This window comes from Herpailurus yagouaroundi, unplaced genomic scaffold (assembly GCF_014898765.1).
Source record: "Herpailurus yagouaroundi ecotype Mexico unplaced genomic scaffold, PumYag 253, whole genome shotgun sequence".
Lineage (NCBI taxonomy): Eukaryota > Metazoa > Chordata > Mammalia > Carnivora > Felidae > Herpailurus > Herpailurus yagouaroundi.
Window position 1 is genome coordinate 10,152,503 of NW_024412470.1, and position 16,186 is coordinate 10,168,688.

A 16,186-nucleotide genomic window follows, 5' to 3' on the forward strand; every position below is an offset into this window, starting at 1 on the left:
ACTAGTATGCTGCCCGTGGAGGCTGTTTGCTGTTTAATGAGTCTGGCAATTTTGATGTTGAGCTATTTGAGATGCAGTTTTAAATGGGGCTGCTTTTAAAAGGAACGTCCTATGCCATGTTTTCCAAATCTGATTTTGTGATGTCCTAAAATGTCTACCATGGTCCTCAGGAGAATTGTAAACCTTTCAGAAAAAGTCCAAAAACAAGTAAATCAGAATTAACTTTTGGTTATGAAAACAAGCATTGGCTAAAGTCTACTCACTGTAGGACCAGGAGAGGAAAGATGCTGCCAGCTCTCCAGGGAAGGGTCAGCCACCATCCTGGGGCCCGGGGAGGGGTCAGCCACTGTCCCTGCAGCCTGGGGAGGGGTCAGCCACCAACCTGGGGCCTGGGGATGGCTGTTGAGGCTCCTGCAGAGGAAGAAAAGCCTATGCCACGTGGGCCAGGCTCTGCAGAGCCCCAGACTCCAACAGCTGCGGCTCCTGATTCAAGATTTTCCATGGGGCTGGTTTGGGGTGGGGAAGGAGAGGGGAGGAGCAGACAAGGGGACCGTCAGGATGACGACAGTACCCGTGAGAGCCCGTCTCCTCATTGAACCCAGGAAACCCGATCTGTGAAGACCGGTCTCCCCCACAAGCCCGAGACACTAACAGTCCCCGAGGTCTGGCGGCCCTCTGGTGATGGGTGGGGTGACCAGCCCTGCCTGCCACGTATCAGGGGGTGCCGGTCTGGGCTGCGTGAGGAAGGCGGTGCTGACGGGCCAGGAGCAGTGCTGGCCGGACCCCCCCCCCCCCCCGCCCCGCCCCGCCCGGACAGGCCCCGCCCCCCCCGCCACCTAACAGCCAAGTGCCCCGACCCCCCGGGCCCCGGGCTGTCAGCTGTCAGTTGCTTTGTCCCCAGTCACCTAAGCGGCCCCCTGAAGCCACAGGGAACCTCAGTCACAAGCAGGAGCCCTGGGCCTAGAAGCAGGAGTATGCAGTGGAGGCTTCCTTGTAAGGGGCTGAGGAATCCAGTCCTCACCTCTCCGCCAGGAAAAGGCTCATTTGGTGCCCGAAAGGGCGGGAGCTGTTTTCACATCCCAGGGGGACTAGGCGGGGACAAGTGGCTAGTGTGGCCTGAGGGAGCCGTGCACATGGGGATGTTCTTGGTCCGGCCAAGGCCGACAGCAGCTCTGACTGTGGACCCCCATCTCCAGGCGTGGCCCCCCAGCATACAGCCCCCCCGGGGTGGGGGGAGAGCAGCCCCTGCAGGCAGAGCCACCTGCCTGGGGGGCGCGAAGGAAGCCCCCCAGGCAAGGGCACATGCTGGGGGGGGGGGGGGGGAACAGGGACAGGGGCCTGATGACGAAAGGGGTCACAGCGTCAACTCTGAAAGTGGTAGGGAGCTATTGAGGCGGGACCTGAGATGCCCAGCGGAAGGCAGGTGTTCAGCAGGTTGGTGGCAGGTGCAGGAGGCGTTCACAACTCAGGCGAGGTAGTGTCCCCGCTCGTGTTTGGGACCCGTGAACATCGTTCCAGTTCTGGCGGAGGGATGCATGGGGTGCTTGGGGTCCGAGGGACTCTCTCCTGGAAAGAGAGCTGGACCGGCCGTCCCGAAGGATGAGGAAGAACTGGCCGGGCCGAGCAGGAAGGCGGAAGGTGGGACTGTGGGAGCGGTCGGGGCGGCCAGTGACTTGTGGAGCCTCGTCCGGGATGAGAGCGCGGGGGGCGGGGCGTCACGAGAGGTAGTGAGCAGAAGCTTTTCCCTTTCTTCTGCGGTGACTCTGTCTCTCTCTCTCTCTCTCTCTCTCTTTCTCTCATGCTGTTTTTCTTTGCTATTTCGTGCCAGTGTAAGTGAAGAAATACTAAAGATTCAAATTACTCGCGTGAGTTTTACCATTCACATTTACATTGTGAAACGTCAGTTTTGAATGCGGATGTAAGATCTTTTAACTCCCGTGTGGAAGTCACCAGAATGACACAATTCCTACGTCACAGCCCCTTCATGCAGGCGGATTCTGTTCTTAGCAGGACGGTGCAAGGCCGCACGGAGCCCGCTCGGCTCTTTTGTTTTCCTTCTTGGTAGGTGCGCGTGATGGCAGGACGCGCCATTCCAGCCCGCTGGGTGGGGAAGGCTAACAAGACCGGCTGTCGGTGGTTGGCTAATCCCAGGAAGTAACACAAGAAATAACACAGGGCCTTTTACTCAGTTTTTCACGTTTCTGAATGCGCCACTGTCTTCTGCGTTCCGCTAAGTCCTGGCTCCCGCGGAAAGCACGGCCTCTGGGGCCGTGGGTCCCCCTGGCTCCGCCGTGGGGGCAACGCGCTCACCCGAGTCTGGCTGAACCCCTGCGCACGATGGGTCCCCCCCGGAGTCCTGTGTCTATCAGACCCAGCAAATGCCATGTGCAAACGGGTGACGAGGAAGGCAGACACACACGTGTTGCGTACTCCTGTACACGTGCACGCGCTCCACGGTCCTGTTAGACTTCGCTTCTAGAAACAAGGTCACAGGTAAAATTATGAAGAGTGTCAGGATGGCGACAGCAGAGCGTTAAAGCCAGGGCGGCCCCTTCCTAGCGGGGGCCCACTGTGATGGCACAGAGATCACAGGCCACGAAGGCCTGTGCACCCCGAGAGGGCAGCCCGAGAAGACAGGCAGTTAGTGTGGCGGCCAGAGGGCTGAATTCATCCCAGGATGTTCTTACAGCCTTGAGTTTGGATGCCTTCGGGCCAGCTGCTCTCCCAACCCGCCACGGCCTCTATATTGCTGCCTGTCGTCCCACACCGCCCCGCTTCACCGGTTTCTGTCCCCGCCTGGCCCCCGGAGCCACCAGAGTTTGGTGGGGATCTGCGGGGGCAGGGATAGACTGCAGGAGGACAGGCGTGCCGGGATAGGGGCTGAGTCAGCATCCCACGGTGGCCGGTGATGGCGATGGCGGGTTAAGGGTTTAAGCAGAAAACAGCTCGTGACCACGGGGCAGGGGAGGTGGAAAGGGGCAGAGAGGAGCCAGAGAGGCCAGCGGGGTAACTGGAGTGACCCCGGAAACAGGCAGTGAGGTCTGAACTAAGCCACAGTGGTGGGGAGGGGAAAGGCGGGGAGAGGGAGAGGTGGGAGACAGCCACCTGCGGGTGGGGGCGGAGGAGACAGCAGGAGGGACCAGGACCCTGGTGTGGTGACTGGGTGGCATGCGGTGCCTTTCTCGGGGCGGGAGGTGCATATGCTCAGGGGAGGAGCCCCTTGTTTTCAGCCCCTGGGACCCTGCGCAGGAGAGCCACCGAAGTGTCTGATTAAAGGGGCTGATACCTAGAGAGGGTTTTGTACATGTTTGCCGTCACTGAGCACGGGGGACGCTTGTAACTTGAGTCACAGATAGCCCGTCTCCCCTGTGGCTCCTTTGAACTTCCTCCCGCCTTTCTCTCCCTGTCCTTGAAGAGAGTTGTTAACACGAAGCTTCTTCCCCCCGAGGCTGACAGTTTGTTGCCAAGGGCAGGAGCGTCTGAACGGCCCCAGTTCTCAGGCCGCGGTGATGGGTCTGGGCCTCATGGTTTTACTGACCTTGAACATGTTTTCAAGTGCTCTGAAACCGCGCGTGTGTGCCCGCTGTTTCTGCCCTCCTGCCGGCCCGTGTCCCTCTATCTGAGGTCCTGGGTGCCTGCCAGCTGGGACTCCGTCTAACTACAGAGGTAGGGACGCCTGACTCCAGAGCCGACTCCATCCGCCTCAGTGTCCATGTCTCCTGTAACAAATTGCCACGAACTTAGTGGCTTAAACAATGGAAATTTGTTCTCTGACCATTCTAGAGGTGAGAAGTCTGGAATGCGTCTCACGGGGGCTAAAATCAAGATGTCGGAGGGCTGATTCCTTCCCGAGGCTCCAAGGGAGAATCCATATCTTGCCTTTCCTGGCTTGGCGGTTGCATCCCTCGTGCTTCCTCCTGTCAAATCTCCTGCCTCCCTGTTATAAGGGAATTGCTGAGTCATTGGGGACTCACTCGGAAAATCCAGGATATCCCCATCTCAAGATATTTGACTTAATCATATCTGCACAGTCCCTTTTGCCATGTTAGGTCACATTCACAGGTTCCAGGGCTTAGGACCTGGGTGTCTTTGGGCCCATGACTCAGCCTACCGTGCCGTCATCGGAGTGGATTCTCTCCGAGCACCTTTGTGAAGTAGGTAGGACATATATTACGCTCGCTTTACTGCAGAAGAAATTAAGGCTGTATGACATTTTGGAGGTAACACAGACTCTGGGGTCAGTAGCAGGGCCAAGACCAAGGCCAGGCCTCTGGCTCCAAACCTGGGACAGATTCTAAAGCCTCCCCCGCCCCCGCCCCCACCTCGGGAGCCGCAGCAGAGCCTCGGGGCTCAGACGGGACCTGTAGGGATTTAGCGGGCTGCCCAGGGCACCCTAGTGTTTCAAAAAACTCAGAGGAGTCCTGGCTCCCGGGAGCTCATCGGCAGTTCCTGAGTCTGGTCAGAGAGGGGACACGAGAAGTGCTCCTCCCTGGGGGTGGCACACGAGGGCTCACCTCCGCGCAGAGGAAGCACGGCCTCCCCACCTATCAGCCCGCATCCCCGGTCGGCGCCAGGGAACGAGATATTTTCCATCAGACGCCGCTGCCTGGGCTCAGCTCTAGCCTTCTGGTTTATTGTCTTGAACAGATGAGCTCAGATGTGGGGGAATGAGGCTTTGGCTGGTCGGCTCTGTTGTTTGTCTAACGGAGACCGAATCCCTCCCCGCTCTGTCAGATCGGGACCTAATGAACCCCACACAGGGCTGCCTGAAGCCTGCCAGTTGCACCCCACCGCGGGGCCCGCCTGGGAAACAATGTTCATCCCACCTCCGGCCGCCTGCTGCCCCGGGCCCGGGGCCAAGGGCACTGTGCCTGCCTGTCCTGCCAGCTCGAGCTCCTTCCTCAGACCACTAATGGGGAAGCTGGATGGATGGAACGGATCGGAGCAGTTTGGAAATGAGGGTGTCCTGGAATCGAGAGCGCCCGGAGTCTGAACTGTAGGCCTTTGTTTTTTGTCCCAGGTGAACGTCAGGGACCAGTTACTCTGATCACTCTCGCCCATGCGCACACCAGTCTTCATGGCAGGTGGGGGTGTTCGGCCGGGAGGAGCAGGACGGGGGGCCGTGTGAGGGCTGGATTCACCTTCCCACCTCCTCCCTAACCCACCAGTGCGGGGACAGAAAGAACACGTCCTCAGTGGTCGCACATCATTTCAGTATCTGGGAGGGCTGTGCTCACTACATGACAACACTACGTATTAAGCACGGCAGGCTTTCCACTTGGTCTAGAACTCAGCGTGGCTCCCGTGGCCTTTTAGGGCCCCTCCTGGGCACAAGAGGTCACTCCAGAGAGCCCATCAGGGGTACGTTACCGAGCTCCTGTCCCACGAAGGCAGACTTGGCTTAGAAGGGGCGCCTACAGCCAAGCAGCTCCTGACGTGGAGCTGGGTCCCCTGTTCCCCCAGCCCCCCAGAAGGGGACCCTGGCATCTTGCCCACCATAGCGACAGGGGCACGGGCTTGAGGACAGCTCTCCAGGACCCAGGGGGTGGGCCTCAGGGGCACCGACAGCCACTGCTCAACCGGGACTGACCTGGCCCCAGACAGCCTGGCCAGACGCCTCTGGGCAGCTCAGCGGCTGGTGGAGCCCCGTGTCCCTGTCACAGGCGGTAGGCAAGTTGCTCAGCTCTGGTCGGGCTTCCCCAGCTGCCATGTATCCACCCAGATTCTGTATCCTGAGGACCGTGGGGGAGGAGGAAGCCCCCTGCCTGCCTCCCGCGGTGCTCGCGTTCTAGGTGGGGGAGACCTGGAGGGCGGAGCGGGAGGCACCAGGGTCACTCAGCAGAGAAATGACGTCCCGGAGAGGCTCGTTCATAGCACGGTGGGAACAGATGGAATCCAGTAGAAGTAGGATGGTTTTTCACAGGAGGCTGTGGTGTCAGAAGAGAACTCTGGAGCTTAGATCCTTGAGGGAGGAGTCTGTAGGGCTGACAAGCCCGCACGGGGACACTAACGCAGTGGGGATGGTGGCAGCAGGTGGCTCGGAGTGAGTAGATAGAGCGCAGGACCGACGGGAGGAGGAGCGGACGATGTCGAGGCGTCTCGGCTCTGGGTGCCTCGAAGGCCGCTGAAGCCGCACGGGGTCAGACCTGGGAGGGGGGCACTGGCTTCAGGTCCCCCTTCACCCCTGCCCCTCGTCCCTGTCTCCATCAGGAAGGTGCAAGGACACCCTGTCCACCATCACGGGGCCGATCACCCAGAACACGTACGGGCGGAACGAAGGGGCCTGGATGAAGGACCCCCTGGCCAAGGATGAGCGGATTTACGTCACCAACTATTACTATGGCAACACACTGGTGGAGTTCCGGAACTTGGAGAACTTCAAACAGGGTACGGGCGGCGGGCCCCGTGGGTGCCCTCCCCCCTCCTGCTTCCATCGCGGCCGATCTCCGGAAGCAAGGGGCGGACGAGAAGGGCCTTCCGCCTTCCGGTGGCGAGAGGTCCTTCCTGGTCGCGGGAGGGCCCGCTTTTGCCCGCCCCGCGTTCCCTGCGCACAGCTCCTGGGTCGTGGACTGGAGGGGGCCGGTGGTGACAGCCCCTCCCCCTCCAAGGGCGCGGGGTGGGGTGGGGTGCAGGCTGGGCTCTCGAGGGTTAGCGCCCTGGGACTGGAAACCGCGGGTGGTGGGCGGGCGTGTGGAAGCTCGGCGTGTGCTGGACGAAACCCATAAATGGCAGAGCGGAGACGCGGCCCCAGGTCCGGACCCCTAGCCGCTGGCGGGTCCCCCCACCCGGCCCCCCCCCCCCCCCCCCCAGGTCGCTGGAGCAACTCCTACAAGCTGCCCTACAGCTGGATCGGCACGGGTCACGTGGTATACGGCGGCGCCTTCTACTACAACCGCGCCTTCACCCGCAACATCATCAAGTACGACCTGAAGCAGCGCTTCGTGGCCGCCTGGGCCATGCTCCACGACGTGGCCTACGAGGAGGCCACGCCCTGGCGGTGGCAGGGCCACTCGGACGTGGACTTCGCCGTGGACGAGAACGGCCTGTGGCTCATCTACCCGGCCCTGGACGAGGAGGGCCTCAGCCAGGAGGTGATCGTGCTGAGCAAACTCAACGCCGCGGACCTGAGCACGCAGAAGGAGACCACGTGGCGCACGGGGCTGCGGCGGCACCTGTACGGCAACTGCTTCGTCATCTGCGGGGTGCTGTACGCCGTGGACAGCCACAACCAGCGCAACGCCAACATCTCCTACGCCTTCGACACCCACACCAACACGCAGATCGTGCCCCGGCTGCTGTTTGAGAACGAGTACTCGTACACCACCCAGATAGACTACAACCCCAAGGACCGCCTGCTCTACGCCTGGGACAATGGGCACCAGGTCACCTACCACGTCATCTTCGCCTACTGACGCCCGTCTCCACGTGCGGAAGTGCAGGGGGGGCCCCGGCGCCTTGTGTGCGTGCGTGCGCGTGTGTGTGGGTGTGTGTTGTTTAAAAAATATATAATATTTTGTATAATGTTGCAGTTGTAAAATGACAGTTCGGGTCTATTTTTTTTAAGTGGATTGTAGATCAATCCATACACGTATGTGCTGGTCTCATCCTCCACGGTTTATATTTGTGTGCAAATGAACTTCTCCTTCTGACCAGGAACCACCTTCCTTCAAACCCTCAGCCCCTCCAGCTCCCGGATCTTGGCCATTGGAAAGGTTTCTCCATCCGGGTCTTGCAGGCCGAAGGCCCCAGGAGCGGGGGGTGAAGGAGGCGAGAAAGAAGCGTTAAGGGGCGGGAAAATTTTTATGTATTGGAGAAGTTTTAAAAACCCAGAAAAATGCTTTTTTTTTTTTTTTTTTAAATAAAGAGGAAATGTAAAACCACCCCCCAAACGCGTTTTTGTTCCTCGTGGCTGTGTCCGGCAGGGTCGATCCTGTCCCTCGGAGCTGTACCCACCCTGAGCCACCTCCCCTGCTGAGGGGGGTCTGGACGGAGCCAGATCAGTCTGCTCAGTCCGCCTCCCCCTCCTCATCCTCGTGGTAATGTTCCCATTCCGCGGGGCTTCCCTGCCCACCTTCCCCTGAGGGGGGGACTTGGCCCGCTCTGAAAGCAGCACCCCCCCCTGCCCCTGCCGGGAAGCGTGGGCAGGAAGGGAAGGCCCGGGCCCCTCTCCAGACGCCGCTGAGCCCACCAGCCTGCGCTCGCCTCCTCATGACACAAAACAGACGGAGAAGCCTCCACAGGTGACTCCTGAGTTTGTGGGAAGAGGGCCGACCCTAAGGATGAGGTTGGAAGTCAGGCACATCATGTCACCACGCTGTCCCCACCTCCCCTGCCCCCCACCGTTGGGGGAGCAGTTGCCTGGAGAGTCCTTCTGTACAGACCTCAGGTGCCCCCTACACACGCACACACGGCCCGCGTGGTCATCCCCGGGCTGCGGCCAGCCTCCCTGTGTGGCCAGGTGGTTGCACCCCCACCCCGCCCTCCACTTGCACCCAGTGACTTCTCTGTCCCGGGGCTGCTTGGGTAAAGTCTCCTCAGCAAATGCAGGTGCCCGTCAGGTTTGGCGGCCGCAGGAGGGTTAGAGGGAGAGAGGTGGCGTGTCCAGGGTTCAAACAGATGGCGGCTGGTGCCCGTGTCCAGAGCCCCGCTCGGCGGGAGGGGGGCACAGGTGTTCTGGTCCGGCCCTGGCTTGGAAACCATAGCAGAGACTCGAGTCCCAGGCAGGGCTGCTCTGAGGGACCGGGGTGATGCATGAAAACGTCCGCTTCTCCGTCCGTCCCTGCAAAGTGACGTGCTGACGGTTGCCAGCCTGCTGGACCGGGGCCCGTCCCACCACCCACTCCTGGCGACCTCGCCGCTGGGCGGCCGGCCGAGTCCAGTGCGGGATATCTGCCCCCTGTGACCTATGCCTCACCGTTGGCCTCGGCTCTTTGCTGCTGTCCTCACGATGCCAGGGCTCCCCGGGCTGCTTCCTGTCCAAGCCTCGGCCCTAACCTCAAAGCTGGCCTGCCCTGCGGTGTCTGGAAAGGCCTCAGACCCCAGGGTTCCGGGACGGGGTGGCCTCCGGGGCCGGGCGACAGGACCGGCAACCGGGGGCAGTCAGGAGGGGTGGAGGCTCGGTCAGGGCCCAGCTGTGGTGCCAAAGAGTTAATTCCGAAGGGCCCAGCTCGCGAGGTGGGGGCGCGGGATCCCAGGACACAGGCCGCAGCCCCCGGCCAGCCGGGCCCTGGCCTGAGAGGCCTCTAGGTGGGAGGGGACAGTGGTGCTGCCTGGGCGGGGGGGAGCGGCTGCCCTGACTGGCCACGTCGCGGTCCGGGGCCCCGGGGGGAGGTGGTCAGCAGGTGCGAAGGGCACGTCCCCGCCCCCTCGCTGACTCTCCGGCCTGGAAACACCTGGCCACGGACCCGAGCGGCACTCTCCCGGCCCCTCTGTGGGGCGTCCTCACCCGCTGGCCCTCCAGCCAAGAGCCTCGAGGACCGGCCCCTGGGGTGCCAGCTGCAGCTCGTGTGTGTGTGTGTGAGCTCGTTACCCTCGGGCCCCACGGCCCATCGGGGCCAGGTGGGCGGCAGCTCAGCTCCCACAGGCCGGAAGGAGGACGAAGAGGAAGGTGGTCGGGCCTGTGGGGAGCGTGACTCCGGCCGGAGGCCGGGTGGTCGGGAGCGGCTTCCCTGAGCTCAGGCAGGACTCCCCAGGCCGCTTCCTCATCATGGGATCCACCTTTGGAAACGCAAAGAATCAGAGAATGAGTTTCTCAGATGGTTGCAGAGAGAGCAACGGCCAGGTGAGTTCTGACCTTGGACTTCCCCTCACCTGTAGAAGTTGGGGGGGGGGGGCCTTCCGGCTTTCAAACCTGCTGAGTCTCCTCTGGGCTCTGCCACCTCTCGATAGTGACAGTGACGGGAAGACAGATTTACATTCGACCCTCCCACAGCGCGGGGGGGGGGGGGCAGAGGGTAGGACCGCCCCCCCCACCACCCCGTGCAGTTGAGAATCCACCTATAACTTTTGGCTCCCTCAAAACATAGCTATTAATAGCCTACCAATAGCGCAAACAGTGGATTAACACATTTTTGCTATATTATATGCGTTTTATGCTGTATGTCACAGTAAAGGAAGCCAGAGAAGAGAAAATGTTAAGGAAATCGTAAGGGAAATACACGGGCAGTGCTGTATTGTATCGGAAAAAATGCACCTCCGTTCAAACCTGTGTTGTTTAAGGGTCAAGTGTGCTCCCCCCCCCCCCTTACAGTACGTCCCAGCAGCGTGATTTTCTCAAGTAGAGAAAGAAATGACCAACATCCCTCTTTTTACATTCATTTATTCGTGTGTGCGCATGTATTCGTTCGATAAATATTCATGGAGCCTCCGGGGCTGGCCGAGTCCTGACTTCACGGTGCTTCTGTTCTAGAGCGGGAGGGAGAAGGAAATGCGTTTCTGTGTAAGGTGACAGGTGGCACCAATCCCAAGCAGGGAAAGGAGCCAGAGAAAAATGGGAGAAGGGGAGGGCGTGGCTGTTTGTAAAGGCAGCTCGGGGACCGTCTGTGCGATGAGGGGACATTTGGGCGGAGGCAGAAGACGGTGAGGGGCTCAGCGGGCAGATCTCCAGAGGCTGGCAGCGGGGGCCGGGACGGCCCAGGCCTCGGGGCGCTCCGTGAGGCCGCCGCACCTGAGGCCGACCCAGCACCGCCTTCCCCAACGGCTACCACGCGGTGAAGCCGGATGTCCGCTGGAGGGAACCGTCCGCAGTGCCTGGCGTGAGTCCTGGCTCCCCTACTTGGCCTTCACGTGACCTGGAGTCAGCCTCTCTGAGCCTGGCTGCCCTCTGTAAACAGGAGCACCCTCCACCTGCATGGGGAGAGCGTTCGCGGAAGGTTCAAACAAGGCAGTGCGAGGAACCTAAGTGAAAAATACCGGCCGCTATCACCCCCCAAAGCTAAAGTCCTTGATTCCTCAAGTCTGCTCTCCTTTTGGACTTCCCTTGATGGTCCCCTGGGATATAAGCTCGAGGACCCTTTAAAAAAAAAAAATCTGTTTATTTTTAGAGAGAGTGAGCCTGAGTGGGGGAGGGGTGGAGAGAGAGAATCCCCAGCAGGCTCCATGCTGTCAGCCCAGAGTCCGACGCGGGGCTCGAACCCACGAACCGTGAGATCGTGACCTGAGCCGAAGTGGACGCTTACCCAGCTGAGCCCCCCAGGCGCCCCGGTATTAATTGTTGTCAAATCTTTTAGTCCAGGTTTGTTCCCCTCTCTTCTGCCCCTTTCCGTTCCTGCCGTCGATTTGCTGAAGAAACGATGTTGGTTTTTCGGCAGAATATCCCTTGCTGACATGACCTGACTGCTTCCTTCAAACGTTTCTTTTGTTTCTCTCTCCCCTGTTTTCCCTTTAAACTAGAAGTTAGATCTAGAGGTTTGATGACATCCAGGTTCAGTATTGTTGGTACAAAGACTTCACGGTGATGCTGTGCGGTTGGTTCTTGGTGTTTTCCACGTCCGCCCTACGACGGCCGTTGACCTTCTCCAGCCTCCCCACCCCGTGATGGCGTCTCGCAAACACCCTGGGTCCCCTCCCACAAACCTGTCGAGCCCACTGCTGACAGATCTTGCTTTGATGATGTCCCTGTGACTGTCAGGCTGATAGGAGGGCCTCCAGGGCTGTGATCATTAAGCAACTTTTGTTTTGCTTTTCATGTGGACGAAAGCGTCCCCATGCTGCCTGGTTGCCCACCCCTTCCCCTGCCCCTGGGAATTTCGTGAGACCCTCCAGCAGCATTCTGCTAAAATCACTGTCCCTCTACACCAGACCTGAGAGACCCCACGTGTGGCCATATCTGGTCCGCAGACAATGTCCAACCCATTTGCCCTGACCAAGCCTGGAAGCGGTTGCCCCCATTAAGTAATCTTTGCTGAAACGTAACAGGCAGCCTACCTTCCCTCCCTCCCAGCCTACCCCAAACGGAGTTAGTCACTCATCCGCTGTGACCCCCAAACTATAAGGGACATGGATGAAGTGTCTCAGTGGGTCCACCTAACGCTCTCCCCGCTTAGCCTTGAGGAGACCGGCAGGCTCACCCCACCCCAGGGAAAGAGTAGGGATCCAAGAAGCTCTCTCCCAAGGAATCCTCCTCAAACATCCCCTTTGAAAAAAGTCCAACTCCGTTTTTATTTTGCACTTTTAATGTGGGTGAAGAGTTTAAAAGTCTCTACCCAGTTCCGGACGTCGCCTTGGAGAACACAGCACGCGGTCTGGCCCCGTCTTGGGAACGTGGGGTCTAGTGTCTCCTGGGGCCGGGCCGAAAGCTCCCACCCACTTCCTGTAACACCCCGAGGTTCTGCCCTTCTAGAATACCTTCCCCACCACCCCCTCCTCTCCTCCACACTCAGACCGTCTTCAAGGTCCCCTCACCGCCAAAGGGGGCCTCATCCAATTCCCCAGACAGGGCAGCAGTAGCCCCGAATGCTGTGCGTGCAAATGAAAGGTCCTGGATTGTGACTTTCTAAGAAGACAACCCAAGACGAGTATTTGCTCTCTGAGAGCATTCTCCTATTCCGCGTGAATTCGTTGGCACCCGTGTCTTTAGGAGTTGTGGGCTGTCAGCAACAGAAAGACTTTCGTGAGCTTAAACGAAAAAGATTTTATTGGAAAGAATCTGCGAAGTTCACAGACTCCAGGAAAACCTGGCAACTCAAGATATGGGAAAGAAAGAACGAGGTCAGGTCTGGGGCTCTGCGTCGCTGGATGCGGGAGTCGTCTGGAGATGCTCTCGTGACAGACTCGGCTTTAACCACCTGTGGCCCCCAGGTGTCTCCATTTCAGGTCGCAGATGTCCCGGAGAGGGTCCAGGGTCCGATGTGATGGGTAAGCCGGGGTCCACAGCCTGCCTCCCTAAGGGGGCAGGGATTCTGTGACTGACACCACACCCTGATGACACCGAGTGAGGAAAGGCCTCTCCCCTAAATGAAGGGCTGCCCCGCAAAGACAAAAAACGAACCCACACGTCCGCCCCAAACATCTTCTTGAATAGCAGCTCCACTCACAGATTGGAAATAGGACTCCGTGTCCCAAAGCTCAGTGTGTACGTGATGCTTTGGGAAACTAATCGAATTTCTCTGTTCATGGTAGCTGCTGGGGAGTTTACGGCAAACTTGTGTCTCACCGTAGCGAGCACATTGGAGTCTTAGGGCGTCCATGCTGTCTTTGACTCTCTCCCGGTTCTATTTTATATATGTATTTTTTAATTTTTTTTTTCAACGTTTATTTATTTTATTTTTGGGACAGAGAGAGACAGAGCATGAACGGGGGAGGGGCAGAGAGAGAGGGAGACACAGAATCGGAAACAGGCTCCAGGCTCTGAGCCATCAGCCCAGAGCCCGACGCGGGGCTCGAACTCACGGACCGCGAGATCATGACCTGGCTGAAGTCGGCCGCTTAACCGACTGCGCCACCCAGGCGCCCCTATATGTATTTTTTAAATTTTTTTTTCATTTATTTTTTGAGAGACAGAGTACAAGTTGGGGAGGGGCAGAGAGAGAAGGAGACACAGAATCCGAAGCAGGCTCCAGGCTCCAGGCTGTCAGCACAGAGCCCGACGCGGGGTTCGAACCCACGAACCGTGAGATCATAACCGGAGCCGAAGTCGGACCCCCAGCCGACTGAGCCACCCAGCCGCCCCTGTTTTATATATTTTAAATTGAATTTTTCATCTTAATTCCAGTATAGTTAACACACAGTGTTTTGTTAGTTTCAAGCGTACAATATAGCGATTCAACACTTCTATACGATACGTCACCCGGTGCTCGTCGTCCTAAATGTGCTCTTAATCCCCTTCCCCTATTTCCCCAGTCGCCCCGCCATCCGCCTGTTCTCCTTGCCTGTTTGTTTTGTTTCTTAAATTCCACATGTGATTGAAATCATATGGGTGCTTCTCTTTCTCTGACTTATTTCATTTAGCTTAAGACACTCTAGCTCCATCCATGTTGTTGCAAATGGCAAGATTGCATTCTTTTTGATGGCGTAATATCCCCTTGCATGTATGTGCACGTCCGTGTGCGTGTAGGTATATATCACGCCTTCTTTATCCATTCATTAGTCAATGGGCCCTTGGGCTGCTTCCATAGCGTGGCCGTCGTGGATAACGCTGCTATAAACATAAGGGTGCGTGTACCCCTTCGAGTTGGTGTCCTTGTATCTTTGGATAAATACCTAGTAGTGCCATTGCTGGGTCATAGAGCAGTTCCAGTTTTAATTTGGGGGGGAACCTCCACACTGTTCTCCAGGGTGGCTGCACCAATTAGCATTCCCACCGGCAGCGCACGAGGGTTCCCTTTCTCCGCATCGTCGCCAACGCTTGTTTCTTGTGTCATTGATTCCGGCCATTCTGACAGGTGAGAGATGACCGCTCCTTGCAGCGTTGGTTTGCATTTCCCCGGTGCTGAGTGATGCTGAGCATCTTTTTCTATTTTCTGTTTCTAATGTTCCGTTTTCTAACTCGCCGTCTTCGTGTTTGCTGTGGTTTCGTGTTTTGTTTTCCTGGCATAAGGCAGAGCAGAAACAACGATCTGTGACTCTTCAGGAATGTGTTCTGGTGTAAAGCAAGGTTCATCTGCCCCGTGAGCTTTCCCACTGGAAGGGCTTGTCGTCTGGAAGCCAGCAGTTACACACGCCTCGTGGCATGGTGTCCCTGGAGTTCTGTACTTGTCAAGCTCTCCCAGAGTCGCCAGATGGAAACGAGTCGTATGAAACGTTTACTGCACGGCACCCCTATGCGTAGGGGCATGTGATGTGACCTGTGGGGATGTTCCCTGTGCGTGGGGTAGGGGAGGGAGGGAGGGAGGGAGGGCAAAGGGAAATCAGCTACAGCAGCTCAGAGCAGGGCTCTCCTCGGGGTTATTTTCCATGTGACCTCAGCTGAGCTCTCTCTCTGGAGGAGGTGGCCTGGCCTGGGAGCACCAAGGAAAATTTGGTAGTGGCTGGGGGGGCGGGGGGGGGGGTTAAAGTGCAGCCAACAGCAGCAGGTGCCAGGAACGGGCCGGAAAACTGGTGAACTTCCCAGAGTCACATAGCAGCCTCACTTCGGGGCTGGAGAGGAAGCCGGGAAGTCCAAGTCCGCCCGCTGCCCTCAGAAGAACCCCGCTCCTCCCTCTTCCCTTCTCCCTCCTCCCTCCTCCCTCCTCGCTCCATGACAAGCTGGCTTTTCCTGCCTGAGCCCGGAGACCCGGAGGGGAGGGCGTTCTCATCGGGGATCTCTGGCTCCTAGGCACTCAGACACAGGACAGTAAAAAAAGAAAAAAGAAAAGAAAAAAGGAGAAAAGAAAAAAGAAAAACAGAAAAGAAAGAAAAAAGAAAAGAAAGATGGAAAAAAAGAAAAGGAAAATGGGAAAAAGAAGTGGGCGGACACAGCAGGTGCCCTGGCGGACATTGGGTGGGGGGAGGTACCACAGTCGTTTCCGGACCGAGACAGAGAATTCAGGAACCGTCCGTCCTCTGCCCACGCACCTTGTGTGTGCCCCACCCCCCACCTCTGCCTAAGAGGCCTCAGTGAGACCCTGAGCTTGAGTGCTCCTCGTTTGCTGTGTCTCGTCGTTCGGACCCCTTGGCGGGCCCGGCCCCCCCGTTCATGCAGAGCGCATTCTCCCCTCGTCCACCAGCCCCGGCTGGAGAGAAGGTCTCGATCACGGTTAGCTCCGCTGGCTTTGCCGCTTGTCAAAGGGCCCCTGAGACGCCCCTCCAGACCTTCAGAGCCCAGAAGGACTCTTGTCAAAAGTGCTGTGGAAGGCATCCCTGGACCCCAGGGCCGCTGGGCCCAGTGAGTCTGAGGGCCACGCGGCGCCTTCCGGTTGTTGGAGAACAGCGACGCTCTTGACTTTCAGCGAAGCACAGACTCCCTTTTCGCAGGTTGACCCTTCGGTCTTTCTAGGAAACTCCTCCGAGCATGGCATTCTTGAGAGACAGCCATCCAAGGCCAAGGGACCAGTTGGGGTTGTCCAGAACCAATCTCTGCGTCAAAGTGGTGCTCTGAGATCCAGGAAGTTACCTACCAGCCGAGTTGGCTCCCCCTGGGCACGAGAGGCCTCCCACACGGAGGCCACGCCAGCTGGAGCTCACCTTTCCTGCCTCTGCTCAGGCTGTTCCCTTCCCCTGCGAGGAGGCCCTGGCAGGTGATCCTCCGCCCCCCCCCCCGCCCAGCATT

At 58.5% G+C, this 16,186-nt stretch overlaps 1 protein-coding gene across 3 annotated transcripts in view; it reads left to right on the plus strand.

Annotated features, from left to right (window-relative positions):
* OLFML2B (olfactomedin like 2B) overlaps positions 1-7,885 on the plus strand; it is a 36,215-nt gene extending 28,330 nt beyond the window's left edge. For all 3 annotated transcript variants that reach the window (XM_040461032.1, XM_040461033.1, XM_040461031.1), the window contains 2 exons: positions 6,211-6,387; positions 6,811-7,885. In XM_040461032.1, the coding sequence (XP_040316966.1) occupies positions 6,211-6,387; positions 6,811-7,412 (779 nt within the window). In that variant the 3' untranslated portion in view covers positions 7,413-7,885. The remainder of the gene's footprint in view (positions 1-6,210; positions 6,388-6,810) is intronic.
* Positions 7,886-16,186: the final 8,301 nt, after the last annotated feature.